This window comes from Uranotaenia lowii, chromosome 2, assembly GCF_029784155.1.
Source record: "Uranotaenia lowii strain MFRU-FL chromosome 2, ASM2978415v1, whole genome shotgun sequence".
In the NCBI taxonomy this organism is placed as follows: Eukaryota; Metazoa; Arthropoda; class Insecta; order Diptera; family Culicidae; genus Uranotaenia; species Uranotaenia lowii.
This window is the reverse complement of record NC_073692.1, coordinates 177,649,272-177,666,163: the sequence shown is the minus strand read 5'-3', so window position 1 is coordinate 177,666,163 and position 16,892 is coordinate 177,649,272. Positions and strand designations below refer to the sequence as shown.

Sequence of the window (16,892 nt, the reverse complement as noted above, 5' to 3'; positions counted from 1 at the left end):
ACGGAAATAGAATTAAATTTTATTGAGAAACGAAAGCTTTCTTTGATAAAAAAAAACGTGATGGAAATGATCTTCAATGCTATTTGACAGCGTGATTTGGCATATTTTTACATAAAATTTTGTAAAATGCAATTTTTGGAACTGCATGCGATTCTTCTATTTTATTCAATTCCTTGAAGTTGATCAGTAAAAAAATAACATATACAGAATTGGAAACAGTAGTCAAAAAGTCATCTATTATTCTGTCTGCCAATTAAATTTGTGAAAGAAAGAAGAAATTGATACGATGCAAAATTTCAGCCCCATTTGGAGATGTCGATCATTTTTGTACAATTTCAACTTACATTTTTTTCAAGTGCAACTTTTCAGTCGCCCTTCAGAAACAGTTTTAAAGTGTTGTTTTGTTCGAGCGCGGAGCTGCCGATTTTCAAAAAGTTTTTCAAAAATATTGAAATTTTTACTTGGAAACTCCTTTAAAAAGCTGTTGGTTCTTAGAAAAATCTAGTTTGAAGTTATCGGAAGCGGTCACCGGTCGGGAGCTTTTGGGGTTTTCTAATAAAACCTGAAAGGTAAGGTGAGATCTCAGTTTTAAGTCAAACAGCAAAAAATCGTTCCGTATACGTTTCAAATTCTAACTTATTTCTGTAATTTTAGCTCGAATCGAAACTAATTACTATTGAATAATGGCTGGGGGAGACAAGAAACGACGTTCCCGTTCCCGTGAACGAGTGGGTGGCGGTGGTGGTGAAGGAGGTCGGATGATGGGGGACCGGTATCAGGAACGGGAACGAGAAAGAGACCGGGACCGGTTTGACCGAATGGATCGGGAGAGGGAACGGGAACGGGACCGAGACCGGGATCGGTTTGATGCTGGCCGGGATAGAGAACGAGAAAGGGAAAAGGATCGGGAGAGGGATCGTGGAGGACGCTCGGAACGACAGTCAACGGGAGAATCCGGTAGGAAACGGTCAAAGTCGCGGGAACGGGAGAAGGAGACCGACCGGAAAAAGAAGGACGAAAAGGAAAAGAAAGAAGAAGCTGCGGATGAGGATAGCGAAGAAGCGAAGGCCAGGGTTAAGAGAGAATCCCAGAAAAAGGAACCACTTTCGCTGGAAGAGTTGTTGGCTAAGAAGAAAGCGGAAGAGGAAGCTCGTAGCAAACCGGTGTTCATTACGAAAGAACAAAGGGCAGCGGAAGCTCTTAAGCGGAGACAGGAGGAAGTCGCCGCTATGAGGGCTGCATCGGCAAGTGCTGTACCAAAATTTGGGGATGTTCCAGTGACTTCTCTTTTGAACAGAGAAAAAAGGGATCCGCTGGAGAAGTATGATCGGCGAGATAGGGAAAGAGAAAGAGAACGAGATCGGATGAGAGAACGAGAAAGGGAAAGAGATGGAAAGGATCGTGACAAAGAAGGGGATGATAAGCGCAAATCACTGGGACAAGAAGAAAATACTACCAAGGATAAAGAAAAGGAACAGGAAGCTATCCGGGAAAGGTATTTGGGGATTATCAAAAAGAAACGACGAGTTAGGAGGCTGAACGATCGGAAGTTCGTTTTCGATTGGGATGCCGGTGAGGATACGTCGATTGATTACAACAATTTGTACAAGGAACGACATCACGTGCAGTTCTTCGGCCGCGGGAATATAGCCGGTATCGATATCAAAGAGCAGAAGAAAAAGCAAAGTCGATTCTATGGCGATCTTCTGGAAAAACGTCGAACCGAAGCAGAGAAAGAACAAGAGAAGGTCCGGTTGAAGAAAGTCAAGAAGAAGGAAGAGAAACAGAAATGGGACGATCGTCACTGGTCCGAAAAGGAATGTAATGAAATGACCGAGCGAGATTGGCGTATTTTTAGAGAAGATTACAATATCACTATCAAGGGCGGCAAAATTCCGAATCCATTCCGTAACTGGAAGGAGTCTGGCTTTCCGAAAGAAATCTTGGAAATCATCGACAAAGTCGGCTACAAAGATCCGACTCCAATTCAGAGGCAAGCCATCCCTATCGGTTTGCAGAACAGAGATATTATTGGTATCGCCGAAACCGGTTCCGGTAAGACGTTGGCTTTCCTGATTCCACTATTGACTTGGATTCAATCGCTCCCGAAAATGGCTCGCCTCGAAACGGCCGATCAAGGTCCTTATGCAATCATTATGGCTCCTACCCGTGAGTTGGCGCAGCAAATCGAGGAAGAAACACTGAAGTTCGGCACACCTCTGGGAATCCGAACCGTCGTCGTCGTTGGAGGTTTGTCCCGAGAAGAGCAAGGCTTCCGACTTCGATTGGGTTGTGAAATTGTCATCGCCACACCAGGTCGTTTGATTGATGTGCTTGAAAACAGATATCTTGTCCTTAATCAATGTACCTACATCGTCTTGGACGAAGCTGATCGGATGATAGACATGGGTTTCGAACCTGACGTCCAGAAAATCTTGGAATACATGCCTGTAACCAATCTTAAACCGGACACTGAAGAAGCAGAAGACGCTTCCAAATTGATGGAAAACTTCAACACCAAGAAAAAATATCGCCAAACGGTGATGTTCACCGCTACTATGCCTCCGGCCGTTGAACGATTAGCTCGAACCTATCTGCGTCGTCCTGCAACCGTATACATTGGTTCCGTGGGTAAACCAACCGAAAGAACCGAGCAAATCATCCACATCGTCTCCGAAGGCGAAAAACGCAAAAAGCTCATGGAAATCCTTTCCCGAGGAGTCGAGCCACCCTGTATCATTTTCGTCAACCAAAAGAAGGGTGCCGACGTCCTTGCCAAAGGTCTGGAGAAACTCGGCTACAACGCTTGTACCCTGCACGGTGGCAAAGGCCAAGAACAGCGAGAGTACGCCCTGGCATCGCTCAAAAACGGTTCCAAGGATATCCTCGTCGCAACCGACGTGGCCGGTCGTGGTATCGATATCAAGGACGTGTCGTTGGTCATCAATTACGATATGGCCAAATCGATCGAGGACTACACCCATCGTATTGGTCGTACTGGTCGTGCCGGTAAGACCGGTTGCGCCATCTCGTTCTGCACCAAGGATGACAGTCATCTGTTCTACGATCTAAAGCAGGTCATTCTGGCCAGTCCGGTTTCGGTTTGTCCACCGGAGCTGATGAATCATCCGGATGCGCAGCACAAACCGGGCACCGTGGTCACCAAGAAACGGCGGGAGGAGAAAATATTTGCCTAAGCTACAGAGTGAAATTGTTCCGACTAGAAGAAGCTTAATAAAACTGATAACATTAATTTAAGTCATTCTTACTTTCCGTAGCATTATCACCAGTCCTTTGTAGATCAATATTTCACTGTCGTTAACTTTTGTTTATTTCTTACTACAGAAAAGTTTCTCCGCTACGTGCTGCTGGATTTACCTCAACTACGTAGAAATCTTACGCCAGTACTGGTAGTCGGTCTGATATTAAGATAAACAAGCTTGGGTTTGAAATCTGATATCAGCTAAGCAAGGTAAGATGTAGATGAGTGTTGTCTTTTTCAAATGAGTACAGTGAGGTTAAGGAAATTAAATAAATAAATGTATGTATGTATGTAAGGGTCCCCCATAGGTAGCAAGGTCCTGCCTATGTCTGTGTGGCCTGGCCTTCGAATTGCTTCTAGGGCTTCCACGGTCCGATGGTTCGTCGAAGGAAGGCATCCAACCATCAGAAACCTACAATGGCCGGCTACCCGTGCCGCTTGCAAAACTTCTTTAGGTTATCCCCAGATGCATTCCTTCTAAAAAAATATACAATGGTTATAAAATATCTGCTGGAAAGGAAAATTACTCAAAATATTGAATGAATATACAGTTTATTAAAGAGAACAATTTTTGTCAAAAAAGGATACGTACCTGAAAAAAAATTGATGTTATGTCTATATAAATTTGTATAAAGTTTTATATTCATTTATGAAGTGGTGATCAAATACTATACAACAACAAAAAATTGAACAATTTACGAATGTTCAACACTGTATATCCAACTATTGCTTGGATGAAAAAATAATTTCATTTTGATCATATGAAACCTCTAATCTGCTACAATCAAAGGACTCTAAAAGTTAGATTTAAAATGCCAAAATGAATAATGGGTTGTGATAATGGAAAATTTATCTATAGAGAATAAAATAGAATCAGTTATCTGTTGATGACACTCAATTTTGATTATTTAAAATTGTTACCTATTCCAAGAAATATATCGAATACAGGCTGTATTCAAAATCTATAGAAACGATTTTAACAACTGGCTTAGTGAAAATGGCGATTAAAAATCCGAATATAAAAAATACAACTTTTTTTTGTATTGCGAAATATATTCATTTTTCGACTATCATCAGATATGATTTGAATAAAACAGAAATTTGGCTGGATAATAATTTAAAATAAAGTTTTTTTTAAATGACGAACCCGCTATAAGTTACATTGTTTATTAAATATTCTAATTATTTACACTCGAGATACTTTGAATTTTTGAGAACCATACTCTGACCTTTCATGTTAAAATTAATAAAAAATATAAAACAATATAATAAATATAAGTTTTTTAAAAAGGATTCGAATCTGAAATGAATAATATATGAGCATATATATGCTGAGAAAAACCATCATGAAATCAGACGTGGATAACAGGAAATCAACTAGTTTATAAATAAATCAGAACAACAGAATTGAAAAATAACAAAAATTTAAAAATTCAATCAAATGACCTCGCTGTACTCAATATTTGTAGGAATATTGAAACCATCCCCCACCCACTAGCAATTTAAAAAAGTAGTAGATTCAAACTCCTCCAACAATTAACATGTTTGCAAAACTACAGTTATTCGTGAAAACATTGAACCGATCTAATCCAGAATTCCAATATTTTCACACAGACACAATAAAAAAAACTCACTGTATGCGCCGCTAACCCCGCCGAATTGCCCTCTAGCTAACCCATACGCGCAAGCAGATGTTCCCACCCGCGCTCCTAAGCTGAGCAATTGCACATGCAATTTGAAGAGAGAGAAACAGTCCTAGAGCGGAACCTGTGACTTCTGCCAATAATTTTTTCTCTTGTCTTATTGCGGAAATTGCTCCTATTTAGACTGGTAACTCGGTGATCATTAAAAAAATAGCTACTATAATTTGTTAATGTTTTTTGTACTAAAGAAAAACAACGAGCAACGAGTATGTGCAAACAAACAAACAAACAAACAAACAAACACACACACACACACACACACACACACACACACACACACACACACACACACACACACACACACACACACACACACACACACACACACACACACACACACACACACACACACACACACACACACACACACACACACACACACACACACACACACACACACACACACACACACACACACGCAGCACTTATCATCTTGAATTAACTTTGTTAGTAAATTAATTACTGCAGGTACTTAGCTTTTCAATCCACAGGAAATTAAATAAATAAATATAAATAAAATAAATTAACAAATAAATAAATAAAAAATATAAGCTGCACACTGCTCCTCCTCCTCCCCCACTCCAATTTCACTGAACAAAATCAGATGTATTTCGAAAAATATGAAACAAGAGAAGAATTATGAAATCTTTTAACAAACATTTTCAATAATTATAGAACAACCAGCAAATCTATAATATTCAATCCAAAAAAAAATGTTACTAAGAAGAAAATTGTCATAATTTGTTATCTGGTAGTTTAAAATTCTCACATTCAAGTATCTTTAAAGAATTTCTTGTTATAAATTTCATTTTACAAATGGAAATTATACACACGTTGTTGAGTTTCTGAATATTAGTGCTAGACCAAACAAGAAGTATAGTTTTGAGATAAGTTTAAGTTAATTTTTGCTATGAATTTCAAACTGGTTAACGGTGATTAAATTATTCATTGAAATATTTTACTGAATAGTGATTTGGAAATTATCGTAATATTTTTTTCTAATTTGGATACACAATCCTCGTTTAAAATTCTGGTTTTGATTTTTCAAATCTTCAATATAAAAAATCAACACTCCAACTATGTATAAATTCAGTTAATAATAAGATGATCAAAATGAGATACTGAAATATAAAGCTTTTGGAACTTAATTTTAAATGATTTGCTCTTGAATTTCAGGATTTAATACAACATTTTCAATTTTAATTATACTGAAACAATTGAAATAGCAACAAATAAATTATAAAGAAGATGAAAAATCGTTTTTTTTTCATGTAGGTACCTATTTATAATTCCAAACTCTTGAAATGATATTGATATATAATGAAAAACATGGAATGAAGCCATGAAGGGTTAATTTAGTGAAGAGTATTTATCAATTGCGATTGAAATAGCCAAACTTTCAGATGTAGAGTATCAAACCCTAAACTGGATTTCAACTTAAAATTTCAAAATTATTATGTGAATGAGCTGAAAGCAGTTTCGGCGATTTAATTGGTGTAGATCTTGAAATCCAGCAGTATAAGTCAAAAGTCACAAAAAGCTCTTTCGAGTATTAGCTTGATGGAAATATAAAACATAGGCAAACTGAATTTGAAAATTTTTCGCTTCATTTACTCGATTTTTTTTATCAACTTTTTTGTCAGAAAACTAATTAGTTTAGAGTTTAATCGATCAATGAAAACTGATGTAGCAACTGACCTACATGAACAAGAGATAATTATTTTGAATCTATAATTTATCTTTTATTCATTCAACGATGCAGATTTTAGGGAAGAATGCCACTAAGTGGCAAATTCTCGAAAAAAACGATACAGATTTTTTTTCCTAATATTCAAACAACGATTTGGAAAAATAAATTTATCATTTTTTTTTCAATTCTGAAATTTTGTCGTCCAGAAGCCACGGTAATTACTCACAGTCTTCAGAAAAATTGATCATGAAGATAGAACCTATTTTTTTCTAAATCATTTTGATACTGTACACTTTTGATAGAAAGTGCATAATTTTTGTCAATGAATTTTAACGTTGTGTTTATAATAGTTGTACCGAAAAAAAGCAGATACAAAAAATACAAATTTGCATTCAGATGTGTTGGAGATGTTTTTAAATTCTATTCCAAAACCTCAAAACCCTTCATATTAAAACAGCTTTTATAAATAGTTTTTATCCCTTATTGGCTTCAAAAACTCATAGGGAACGCAAATATTACAAATACTGCCCACAATTTTTTCTTTTGATTTATTGTTGCTCTGGAATCTCTTGTGTTTTATTAATGCATTAACTTGAATTTAGAAATCTTTAAAAGGTTTGTAAAACGGAATTCTTACATTTAAAATTTTCATATTCAATTTCTGTTCTCTTTTTACGGTCGATGTGATAGATTTCAAACCAAATTAAATTAAATTGGATCTAATTTTTTTTTTGAATTTCTTAATAAAGGTTAGTTTGAAGTTTCTTAATTCATATTTGAATGATGTAAAATCGAGGGAGAGATTAATTCGTGCAAGAGCTTGAGCTTAGCTTGAGCTTAGATAAACCGAGGGAGAGATTAATTCGTGCAAGAGAAACTTTACTGTGATTCAAAAACTCAAATGATATTTTGCAATCTATGTAATTATGAATTCCTTGTAAACGCAAGTGAGAATAGTACTGCATTGGATTTTGGAATAAGTTAGACATAACTTTGTACAGATTTTAAATTTTCAATATACCAACTGTAAACAAAAGAAAAAATACAGTATCGGAAATTCTAATTTATATTTTCAATTTCTGATTCGTCTTAGCTTTTTATTCTTGAAGTAAAACTGCATGATAAAGGCAATCAGTGTATAACTTCAGATAAAAAATCAAGTATTTCAGTGTTATAACAATATTCACTCCTCTATTTCACTTTTTCAAATTTGTCAGTCCAACAAAATCAAATCATAATGAAGATTTTCAAACAAATACAAAATTTATCACAATTTGCTTATGTAAATTTAGGCATATTAGTGACAAGAAAAAAAATGTCCCTACATTTCATTACCTAGCTCAAATGTTAAGTAGATAAATGGTTAGGAAATTCAAAGTCAACACTCTAAGAAATTCAACAGAAGTTGATTGGTATAATTCGGTCCAGAGAACTGCATGTTACAGCTGCTTGAGTTTGGTAAACCGACTTTTCTTTAATCTTAAGCCTTTAAGTGATAAACAAACTTTTTCGTTGATTAAACACCCCCACGGAGTGGAAAATTTTTTAAAATTGAAAAGCACATCTACTAGGGGAAGTCCAAATTTTTTTTAGAAATTCGAGCATTTACGGGTATTTTGCAACGGTTTTTTGCCGCTTGGGGGGGGTGATCACCCCGATCACCCCCCCCATAGGACCGCGCCTGACTCTGGCATACGAGGAAAACATACTACTCGGGAACGAGGAGTTGGTTTCCTGTTAAGCCCGCAGGCCCATGCGGCCCTTATTAGATGGGAACCGATAAACGAAAGAATAATCGTAGCCAGATTTAGAACACGGGTTAGAAATCTTACAATGGTCCAGAGTTATGCGCCAACTGACGTTGCCGATTTGCTATAGACACTATAATTTCATATAGTCTGGCAAAGAGAATGACGGGAGCCAATCGAACTGTCATTCGCACGGAGCCAATCGAGCATTCTATGAAAATGTTCAAGCTCTTCATAGCTCTCTCCAGTTGCAAAATAAAAAATAGTTCCTCAGATTCTTAAATTACCTGCTATGTTTGTCAGTTGAACGTGAAATCCCTTTTAAAAATATATTATGATGTATAGGTGAAAAAAGTAGTGAAAATTCTGCTAAAAAACTTTTGTTAATGTCACTAAAAAGCCAAAAAAGTTTAGTGAATTGCAATACTTCAACCATGATATTCCAATATTTAGAAAGTTTGCTCGATTGGCTCCCGCGAATGACAGTTCGATTGGCTCCCGTCATTCTCTTTGCCAGACTATATGAAATTATAGTGTCTATACGATTTGCAGGAGAAAGAGCAGTTTTACAGTCAACTGAACAGCGTGGTTCACTCTAATTCCCCTCGACTCAGATTTGAAGGAAAACAATTCAAAATGCGCCAAAACTGGGAAAACTCAAAATTTGATTAGAACGGCACAACTCAGAAATGAATTGTAGGGGGTTTCGCAAATTCTGAGTTGTTTTAAATCAGGCATTTTTAAGACGCGTCTGAGCGGTCTGAGCCAAAACAACTCAAAATTTTTAAAATTTGAATATGGTTTCAAAAGGGATTATATTTTTTAAAGAAATAAATAGAAAATTCGAATCAAATTTAATAAAAAAAGCAAATATGTGAAATTTTTTTTTATTTCTATTTCGAGACGTATGCGTGTTTGTCTTGTTGTCAAAAGGTTTTAGGACTGAAATTGACTTGAAGCGACTGAAATTATTAAAGAAAAAATGTACCGGCGGACAGAAATCTGCGTTCAGGTTGAGCTTGGGAGCCACGGACTCGTCTAGCGTAAATTTTGGAACAAGATCTTCAGCCGGGCGAGCGAGCGTTACCAGCATTTCCAGTTGGACTGAAGCAGCAGAAAGCCTTTCAATATAACCCCAATCACGGAACCACAAGGAACCTGGAAAATTAAGCAATGTTTGACAATTAAATCTTCGTGGGATTTCTACTGAGTTTCCGATCGCCGCAGATTACGTTATGAGGCGAAACCGATGCTCGTTTTTTTGTGACTTGACTTCAACGGGTCCAGACGTTTCTGCTTTTGTTTAGGTACCTAAAAGTGCAAACGAAGATTAGAATTATTTTATTAATTCTCAGTCGAAAGTACCATTTGAAATTTTACTTTTGGTTGAATTCCTCAGCAAATCCTCCTCCGAGTTCCTCTTCCTTGGTGGAATTTGATTCAAGATATATATTCTCGACTCCTTCCAGGCTTTTGGCTCATAACAAACTTCTAGATCAATGAGAAAGTTTTGCGATTGCGCATATTTTTGATCTGAGCACGTATCCTGGTTTCTGGCTTCTGCGTCCTCAGTCGGATCAAATAGTCCAGGTACGAAACAACAACGTACTTCTGCTCTTCCTGTTTTTCGAGATGCTGTTCCCTCAGCCTCAAGTCTGCATGAGCAACAGCTTCCGAGGGTTCGTTTTGATGAAACTGACACAGATTGTCGATGTAGATTTTCAGCTGTCGGATGTGATTTAGCATTTCTTTGTGCGTCTGCTGGGCCCCATTGACTTCGAACCGATCCGACCCGTCTCGGTTGAACACCCGGTTGAAATTGATAACATCCCGTTGGGCATTCTTGGAGACGGATATCTCCTCAATCTGAGCCACCTGTTTGCTGTTTTTGACGAATGCTCCAGCTGAAATGCAAAATTAGCAGAATTTCAATAACCAATATTTCACACTTCGTGGGATGTTTTTTTTAAAGCTCGTTAAAATGTTTAGATAGGAAATCCGGTTTTCAAATTAAACTTAGATAGGGTGGGTTTGTTTTAAAATTTTGAAATGTATTTGGTTGGTTAATGTTAGTTATTTAAATTTTCATTGTCAATTAGATAAATTGAATTAAATTTTTAAATTAATTCTGTTTGAAATCTGCATATGAATCAAAAGAACTTCGAAATTAAATATGAAATGAAGATGAAGATTGTTACTCTTGAATAACTGGGAATTTGAAATTTTGGATGTGTAAAGTAGAATACCTCGCTTGCCTTGACCCTGGAAGGGTGGAAAGAGCTATTAACCCCCTCACCCTGGTGTCTCAACGGCTCACGCGTAATATTTATTTTTTACAATGACAAACTTATAACACAGTATAATTTTGACACAGTTTAAGGCTGTACTTTTTTATTTCTTTATTTAAAATAACATTTATTATTATCTTAATCACATGGAGGTCCACTATTAAAATTCTTGAAGGAATATAACATTTAGAAAACTCTGTAAATTTTCATATCACACGACCATAAAGATTGTTAAAATTCACTAATAAAACTTAACAAAATTACTAAATATGAATTTCAGGCACATATATCCAAAAATATATTTTTTCTTTTAAGTATAGGTAGAAAACTGAAAGTTTACGTACCATGATTTTTTCGTCTATTGCAACTTCCTCGTTCGGTTCCCTGAACGGAGAATTTAATTTCGTCACTTCCAGACGTCTATCAATATTTTTCTAACGAAAATGGATCACGGCATTTTCCCTTTCGATGTTCAACATTATGGCCAAACTGGGACGAGATGTTTGTTTAACAGCTGCCGGGCGTTGTCCATTCGGGAGGTTCATGCGTGATCGACCAGGTAAATTTTACGCGATTCAGGCGTAATCTGCCCTCATTCGTGACGGTCACTATCCACATCGGATCTTCCTACGTTAGTTAGTCTTTTCCCATATAGTCCACGTACATCAGACTGATAACCTTTAGCCGGCGTCGAGTATTTGATTGCCTCCGTTTTTGGAAAAGCTCCTGGTTTAGGTTTTCCTGCAAAACCGAATCCTTTAGTTGAGATTTTTGTGTCCAGTCAAGAACGCATCGTTATCGTTTTGTCCTTCCATGGTTCCTTAAACTCAAAGGGGAACAAAATTTTAAACATTGTGCAGCTTCCGTTCCTACAACAAAAGATAAGTGGATTTAATTTTGTCTTTATTTATTCGAAATTACATAGTCTTATCTATCACAATATTTAATGTAATCAAAAGTTGACTTACCATTTTTTAATTCATTATTTTTCGTCAAATGCACTGCCACCGTCGCATCCATTTTTCGCAATCATTTTGTTTTTTGATTATCTCTGAGTTGTTTTCATCTATTTTGCTTGAAAATGTGTGCGTCTTTGCTAAGTCCCAGGATTTGGAACTCGCTAGATGAAAACAACTCAAAATTTTGAAGGTTTTGTACTCAGATGTTTTCATTTTCATACATGGTGCGACTCCTGAACCAAAACAAATCAGTCTCTGAATAATTTAAAATTACCGTGTTGAGAAAATTCCGAAGGGTGACATTGAAATCCATTTGGGCGACTTCAACGCAAAGATTGGCTCCAAGACCTTGAGCGAATCATTGGGCACCATGGTCTAGGGCAGATGAGCGAAAACGGGGAGCTGTTTGTAGAATTTTGTGGCAACAACAACATGGTGATCGGTGGATCGCTCTTCTCCCATCGACGAGCACATAAAGTCACTTGGGTATCCCGAGAGGGCCGAAAAGAAAATCAAATTCCAACGGCGCGAGGAGAAAGTCGGGTGTCGATACGACGCACACAGGGGTAAATGAACCTAATAAGCGATCAAAATTATTTGCGGACAAACGGTAAACGATAGACATTTGATGTCTTCGCAACATTTTTATATTTTTTGATGATCTATCAAATTCTTGAAAGAAAAAAGTGATTTTTTCATCTGGAAGGGAGATAAAAAAATTATTTCTTGAAATAATTAGTTTAGTGTCTTGATGTCTTCACAAAAGTTGTAGATCTTATTATTTTAAGCAACTTTGTTGAAAACATCATAAAGATCGCATGAAATTCAAAAAAGTTACGAGCATTTCAAAAATAACGAAAATTTTAACAAGTAATTTTGAGTGTTTATTTAATATCTTTTTAAGTACACGATTTTCAAACCTGGTATATTTGAGAAAGTTGTTCAAATTGTTAAAACACACAGTTTTGTAGAACATTTCAAATACATATTTCAACTAAGAAAGGAGATATACTGCAAAATATCCAAAATAATGCATTTTTTCAGTAAGTTATAACCTTAAGAGTTCGGACGAGTTCGGATAATTTTTTAAGTGGGTTTTGTTGGTCAAGTTATTGGCTTTCCATTGATATATACATTAAACATTAGTTTTGAATAGATTTTGTTCAAACAAGCAATCAAAAATGAGCTTTTTCCTCTTAAAACAGGAAAAATTGAGGTTTTTTTTCTTCGAATTTTAAGTGTTTCTAAAGGAAAAAGCTCATTATTGATTGCTAGTTTGCAGAAAATCTATTCAAAACTAATGTTTTATTTATATATCAATGGAAAGCCAATAACTTGATCAACAAAATCCACTCAAAAAATTATCCGAACTCGTCCGAACTCTTAAGGTTATAACTTACAGAAAAAATGCATTATTTTGGATATTTTGCAGTATATCTCCTTTCTTAGTTGAAATATGTATTTAAAATGTTCTACAAAATTGTGTGTTTTAACAATTTGAACAACTTTCTCAAATATACCAAGTTTGTAAATCGTATACTTAAAAAGATATTAAATAAAAACTCAAAATTACTTGTTAAAATTCTCGTTATTTTTTAAATGCTCGTAACTTTTTTGAATTTCATGCGATCTTTATGATGTCTTCAACAAAGTTGCTTAAAATAATAAGATCTACAACTTTTGTGAAGACATCAAGACGCTAAGCTAATTATTTCAAGAAATAATTTTTTTATCTCCCTTCCAGGTGAAAAAATCACTTTTTTCTTTCAAGAATTTGATAGATCATCAAAAAATATAAAAATGTTGCGAAGACATCAAATGTCTATCGTTTACCGTTTGTGCGCAAATAATTTTGATCGCTTATTAGGTTCATTTACCCCTGTGTGCGACGTCCGCCGGTTGGAGAATGCTATTACTTTATGACATTTCTTGCCGCCTTAGTGGTGCAAGGACTAATACTAGAATGCCGCTAGAAGACCGAGCAGGTCAGTTATTGACCGATCGAACAGACCAGCTCAAACGATGGACTAAGCACTTCGAACAACTCTTCCGAGTCACGAATAGCGATGGCCAACAGAACCCGCAGCTCGTAGCGCCAACTGTAAGTCGCATTAATGGCGTAAACTCGGAATCGCCCTCACTGGCTGAAATAAAAGCGGCAATCAAAAGCATGAAATCCAACAAATCGCCTTGGATCGATTGCCTCCCTGCTTAAATGCTGAAAGCCGACCCTGCCTTGTCGGCACAAATGTTGCATGCATGTCAGCGAAAAGACGCGCTGACATCTGGGATACTGCAACATTCCCGGCCGACTGGATGCAGGGTATCCTCGTAAAGGTCCCGAAGAAAGGAGACCTGACAGAGTGCGGTAACTGGCGAGGCATAACGTTGATCTGTACAACCCTCAAAGTACTCTACAAAGTGATCCTGAACAGGATCCAGCAGAAAATCGACGCTACACTCCGACGGCAACAAGCTGGATTCCGATCCGGACGATCATGTGTGGACCACAGTACAACGCTACGAATAATACTGCAACAAATCAACGAATTTCAGGATTCTCTTCTACTGATGTTCGTTGATTTCGAGAAAGCATTCGACCGACTTAACCACTAAAACATATGGGTTGCTCTAAGATGACGAGGGGTCCCAGGGAAACTAGCCCATCTCATTGAAGCACAGTACATGGCATTTTCGTGCAAGGTCTTGCACGACGGTGTCTTGTCCGAGCCTATCCCGGTAACTGCTGGAGTGAGACAAGGATGTATTTTATCACCGCTGCTTTTTCTCATCGTAATGGATGAGATCTTGACTGAATCGATTGACTGTAGACCAAACCGAGGATTGCCGTGGAATCCTTCAACAATGGAGCAACTGAACGACCTAGACCTGACAGACGATATTGCTTTGCTCGCCCAAACAAAACAAACAGAAAACTCGATGACCTCACCGAAAGCTCCAGGGCAGCAGGTCTCAAAATCAATGTCGGAAAGACCAAGCCGATGGAGATCAACACAGGATATCCTTCCAATTTCGTGGTAGCTGGGCAACAAGTTGAGAAAGTGGAGTGCTCCCAGTATATCCAGCCAGATGGTGGTACATCGAAACCCGGATCGAAAAGGCCCGATTTGTGTTTGCCAGTCTCCGGAACATCTGGCGATCACGGTAGATATCTCTACGAACGAAAATCCGAATCTTCAACTCAAGCGTCAAATCCGTATTGTTGTACGAGTGTGAAACTTAGTGCACATATGGGGTGACGATACGAAAACTGCAAGTATTTGTAAATCGCTGCCTGCGGAATATCATCCGAGCTTGTTGGCTAGGCAATTGGATCTCAAATGAGGAACTACACCGCCGCTGTCATCAAAGGGCGCTAGAAATCGAGATTCGGGAGCGTAAGTGGTGATGGATTGGGCAAACGCTGCGAAGAGATGCATGAGAACAAGATTTGCAGAGAGGCACTTGAATGGAATCCAGAGGAACATCGAAGGAGAGGCAGTCCCAGAAACCCGTGGCGGCGAAGCCTAGCCGCCGAAATACGAACTGTCGACGAGAATCTTACTGGGACCAAGTGAAGACGCTGGCTCCGGATCGTCAACAGTGGAGGTCTTTTACCACGGCCCTATGCACGGTACATGGTGATACGGTCAAAATTTGGTCAATATCAACTTGACGTATTTCTTTCAATTTTGCATTTAAAAAACCTGAACACCCCTTATTTTGAAGGTGTGTGTGTGTGTAGAATGTTGCTCCTATTTTGATTTTGGAATTCACTCTTCAGTTGTCAAAATGCCGTCCAAGGAAGAAGAGCAGCGTATCAAAATTTTGCTCGCGCATCGCGAAAATCCGAGCTACTCGCAAAGCTGGCAAAATCGCTAAAAGTTGACAAATCAACCGTTACAAATGTAATTAAAGTGTTTGGGGAACGTTTGTCGACAGCCAGGAAGTCTGGATCGAAATCGAAAACCGGAAGCCGCTGAAACGACAAAGAGAGTTGCCGGTAGCTTCAAGCAAAACCCTAACCTCTCTCTCCGAGATGCCGCAAATAGGCTGGGTGTATCGAGCCGGATTATTGACTTTCAAGAAGGTAGTGACTCCAAATCGCGATGATAAACAAAATACGACGGCCAAAGCGCGATCCCGGAGGCTGTACACGACGATGCTAACGAAGTTTGACTGCGTGGTAATGGACGACGAAACCTACGTCAAAGCCGACTACAAGCAGCTTCCGCGACAGGAGTTTTATACGGCAAAAGGAAGGGGAAAGGTAGCAGATATTTTCAAGCACATGAAACTGTCAAATCTCGCGAAGAAATATCTGGATACCTAACTGAATATTTTCCTGAATTTTATACTAATTAAACTTGGAAAAGAAATCTAATTTGATTTTTTAAATAAACGATTTCACCGATTTACACGCGTTTTCCCTTGACCGAATTTTGACCGTATCACCCTTTAAGTAAGTTCTTCAGACCCATCGGAAGCAGAAGCAGCCAAAAAGGAGTACAAAACAGGCTGAATCCGTGAAACCGAGGACTCGAAAACTATAGGACTATATTATGAGTATCTAAATTTATATAAGGTTGAGGGGGGATTGTTCGGAATGCAAGCCCCTTTTTACCTATCCGTCTTGTGGGGTGACTATGGGTTTTGGGTAAAGTAGTCAGAAATTTTTGAGCACGTATCCAGGCCGGACAAGTCCGGAATATTTTATCTAAAAACCTGGGAAAATCCGGCATTTGATTTCATTTGATTATGCCGCAGCCCGTGGCGTAGATGATAGACTTCAAGTCTTCTAAGCCAGCGGGCATGAGATCGAATCCCGGTCACGGCATACATAGTACACTTTCTGTGGGTTGGTGGTTTTCGCATTTGTAAGATGCTAGCCATCGTATCCTCGAAAGATGTACACTTAGAGTAAATAAAACAGGAATCTCTTCGAGGAAGCATCGAGTTTCATTGAGATCCTGTATGTGTTTGTGTTCGTTTAAAAAAAAAAAAAAAAAAAAAAAAAATTGTCGACCGAAAATCCGAGCAATATCCGGGAAAATTTATTCAGAACGCAACAATTACTTAAATAACAAAAATCGAGAACAAATACCTGATGAAAATTTTGTTCCTCAAGGCGGTATAAAGCAGGGGGTGGGTAATGGGGAGCAGTTTCCCCGGCCGCCCGGCCCAGGGGGAGGGGCGAAGAAAATTAAAATTTGATCATTACTGAGGTATCCTCGAGTATGCC

General features: G+C 37.9%; 1 protein-coding gene and 1 long non-coding RNA gene across 3 annotated transcripts; one reads left to right on the top strand and one right to left on the bottom strand.

Annotated features, from left to right (window-relative positions):
* Positions 1-401: 401 nt before the first annotated feature.
* LOC129744762 (probable ATP-dependent RNA helicase DDX23) lies at positions 402-3,253 on the top strand. 2 transcript variants are annotated; one of them, XM_055737457.1, is made up of 2 exons: positions 402-569; positions 655-3,253. In XM_055737457.1, exon 2 carries the CDS (start codon positions 684-686, stop codon positions 3,195-3,197), a length of 2,514 nt encoding a protein of 837 aa, XP_055593432.1. In that variant the 5' UTR covers positions 402-569; positions 655-683; the 3' UTR covers positions 3,198-3,253. The 2 variants fall into 2 exon arrangements, with proteins under 2 accessions (XP_055593432.1, XP_055593433.1); XM_055737458.1 differs by having other exon boundaries at positions 402-574.
* A 6,105-nt stretch (positions 3,254-9,358) lies between these two features.
* On the bottom strand, positions 9,359-11,235 carry LOC129743666 (uncharacterized). Its single transcript, XR_008736647.1, has 3 exons — positions 11,036-11,235; positions 9,784-10,307; positions 9,359-9,714 (listed from the first exon to the last, which is right to left on the bottom strand). It is a non-coding gene; the product is annotated as an uncharacterized LOC129743666 (long non-coding RNA).
* Between the last annotated feature and the right edge of the window lie 5,657 nt (positions 11,236-16,892).